General features: G+C 37.1%; 1 protein-coding gene across 1 annotated transcript; it reads left to right on the forward strand.

The window, feature by feature from the left end:
• Positions 1 to 1,162: 1,162 nt before the first annotated feature.
• Positions 1,163 to 2,302, forward strand: LOC123927616 (60S ribosomal protein L32-like). The gene is made up of 2 exons (XM_045982296.1): positions 1,163 to 1,218; positions 1,825 to 2,302. Exons 1-2 carry the CDS (start codon positions 1,163 to 1,165, stop codon positions 2,300 to 2,302), a joined length of 534 nt encoding a protein of 177 aa, XP_045838252.1.
• The last annotated feature ends 931 nt before the right edge of the window (positions 2,303 to 3,233 follow it).

Below are 3,233 nucleotides of genomic sequence, written 5' to 3' on the forward strand. Positions count from 1 at the left end.
CCTGTTCCCTGAAAAAGCTTTATTTGGAAAATCTTCCTCAAGTACTGCTGTAATTACAGCTTTCTTTTTCAAAGCATGCATTCTCCAGAGTCCAGCCCAACTTACAACTCCTTCAAAGAAACCTTCCACCCACAGAAAGGCATTTCTCCCCCTTCGGATCTCTATCAAACCTCTTATCTGTACCAATTGCTCAACACTTTTACCACCTGGTACTGTTATCTTTTCTCTTTAATTAGAGTATGGCATTCCTGAGGCCCAGGGTCCTATCTCAGATTTTTTTTTTAATCTCCCTCAAGTCTAATACATTGCTTGGTGCTAAATGTTTTCCCTGTTTGGTGGCAGGAAAGTTGCAGGACAGCCAAAGTAGATGAACTCTACACAAGACAACTTCAATTCAAAAACTAGGATTGGAGTAGACCTCTTGGAACATCTTTCTAATGTTCCTTAGAAAAGTTCTAGAAATAGTCTCAAGATCACTCATATACCCTCAATCATTTCACCAAACTCCTCTGAGAAAAGAAGGTTCTCTTTAATTAATATATCTGCACAAACAGTTTTGAAGGTGAAAATATATGCTTCACCTGACCTAGGCAACTTGGCTGGACTTTCCGATCGTCTTATGTATATTTTTCATTTATATATATCTTCATGCTGGAAATGCTGTCTGAATTTTGATATCTCAAAAAACAAATGGGGATAAGTTGATTGAAAGAGAATAAATTTTATTTGTGACATTCAATATACCTCCAGAGTACTGTGTCATTTAACTCCTCGATTTCTCTGAAACAGTCATTTAGAAAGCATTTTGGTAAAGCAGAAAGAGAACTAAATTGGCAAGGATCTGGCCACTTGATACAATGCATCCCACTCTTCTCTAACACTTACCACCATCTACTCTATTCCTCAAGCATGTGTGTTTTGCTTCTCCTGTGTGCCCTTTCGACTAAAATGTGTTCTTCATGACAGCAGAAACATTGTCTGTCTGCTTCTTCAACAGTCCTTGGGTGGTAAAACTTAAATCATTTGGCTTCCTTGAGTATTAGTTTCCTCATAGGTAAATTTTAAAGACTAAATTAGATAACCTCTAGCTTCTTTTTAATTCAATAATTTTATTATTATACAATATAATGAGAAGCATAAACTACAAGGTTAATTGGGGTTTATGGTGGCCAAAAACTCTTCAGTTGATTACGGCAGCTCTTCTAGCCAACTGGATATGTGCCATGAAATGTTTACTTTTCCTGCTTAAAGCACAAAGAAACATAGCAACTAGTGGTATCATACAGCTTGGTTATTTCTGTTATTGCTTCCAGATTTCTCGGGGCTAAACCAGATTCTCTTAATGCCTGAGACACTTTAAAAGTTGACTATCTCTCTAAGCCCACTGAGCTCCAACTTAATAGATCAAGTTAACTTCATTAAATGATCTCCAGTGGTTTATAGTTTTGAACTACCTTCTTTTTCTTTTTTTAAATCTTTCCCATTCTCGGTCATTTTCATCATTCTGTCCATTTGCAAAAGTAAAATGTTGGTGTCTATGTGACTAGGAAAATCATATAATTAGAAATTCAAGTTTAGAGATAAATTAGTGAATGATTATTTACATTGCAAAATACTTCTTAATGCTCATCCTCCCAGAACATACTTATTATATAGTTGTCAACTCATGAGCTATTTTAAAATCTTTATGGAAGGATTCCATTCATAAAAAAGAAAGTCAGTTTAAACGCAGCAATCAAAAGAAACAAGGAGACCATTGTAAACCATACTTCGGTCTCAAGAAAGAAGTTGCAAATGTTCACTCTTCACCCATGCTGCCTGCAGTGATGGTAGCCCTCTCCTACTCAGCATCACGGCCACCCTCAGACCTCTGGTGAAGTTCAAGATTGTTAAAAAGAGGACCAAGAAGTTCATCCAGCACCAGCCCAACCAATATGTCAAAATTAAGTGCAGCTGGTGGAAATCCAGAGGCATTGACAAGAGGATACACAGAAAATTCAAGGGGCAGATCTTGAGGCCCAACACTGGTTATGGGAGCAACAAGAAATCAAAGTACATGGTGCCCAGTGGCTTCCAGAAGTTCCTCGTCCACAATGTCAAGAAGCTTGAAGTGCTGCTGATACGCAACAAATCTTACTATGCAGAGATTGCTCACAATGGCTCCTCTAAGAACCACAAAGCTATTATGGAAAGAGCCACCTGGCTTGCCATCAGAGTCACCAGTCCCGATGCCAGGCTGTACAGGGAAGAAAATGAAGAGATAGCTTATGTGCACAACGTATTTGTGTTAATAAGACCATAGAACTATAAAAAACCAGAAGTTGCAATACTGTCCTACATTTATAAAGTGAAAGATATACCATTAGGAAATCAAAAGTATGATTTGTGGACTCACAAAGAGGGAATAAATGATTAATGGGGGACATGTGGATTCACAAAGAATACCAACTTAAACTGACTTCATTTTTTGATAGGAATACTGACGAGACTGATAGATCAGAAGATTACTATAGGTGTGCAAGGATCTGAATTTTAGTACTTCTAGATAACTTTATTGAAAGCATGGTAAAATGTGAGCTGATAATCATACAGTTGGGTTGATTTCAGAACTGGCTGAATGGCCTACCCAGGAATGCCAATCAAAGCACGGATATCAACTCAGAGGGGTTTGATACCACAATCTGTCCACATCCTGTATGATGGAGACTTGGAAGATAAATGACATAAACAAATGAGTGGGTCGCAAAAAGCTAGCTGGAGTACTGAATTCATGGGATAACCAAGTAGCAATCCAAAGCAAATTCAATAGAGCTAAATCATGCGATTAATTTTACATGAAAACTATACCGGTAATCAGTCATCAAAAAAATGCAAAGTAAAACAATAGCAAAAAAAAAAAAAAACAATACTGAGATAACACTTTACACCTCTTTAAAATGACTAAAACTTAAAGGACTTACAGTAACTAGTGCTGGAAAAGATATGGAAACCTGGAATTTTATATGTTACTAGTGAGAGCATAAACCAGCACTACCACTTGGGGAAACTGTTTGACAGTATGTACTAAGCAAAACAGCTATGTATCCTAGGACCCATCGGTTTTACTCCTAGATATATAATCAACAGGTATGAGTACGTGTATCTTCCAAAAGACATGTACTGTAATTGTCATGGTAGCCTTATCCAAAAAACCGAACAGTTGAATAGATAGGTAAATTGTGGTGTAATTTATA

Source organism: Meles meles, chromosome 17 (assembly GCF_922984935.1).
Source record: "Meles meles chromosome 17, mMelMel3.1 paternal haplotype, whole genome shotgun sequence".
Lineage (NCBI taxonomy): Eukaryota > Metazoa > Chordata > Mammalia > Carnivora > Mustelidae > Meles > Meles meles.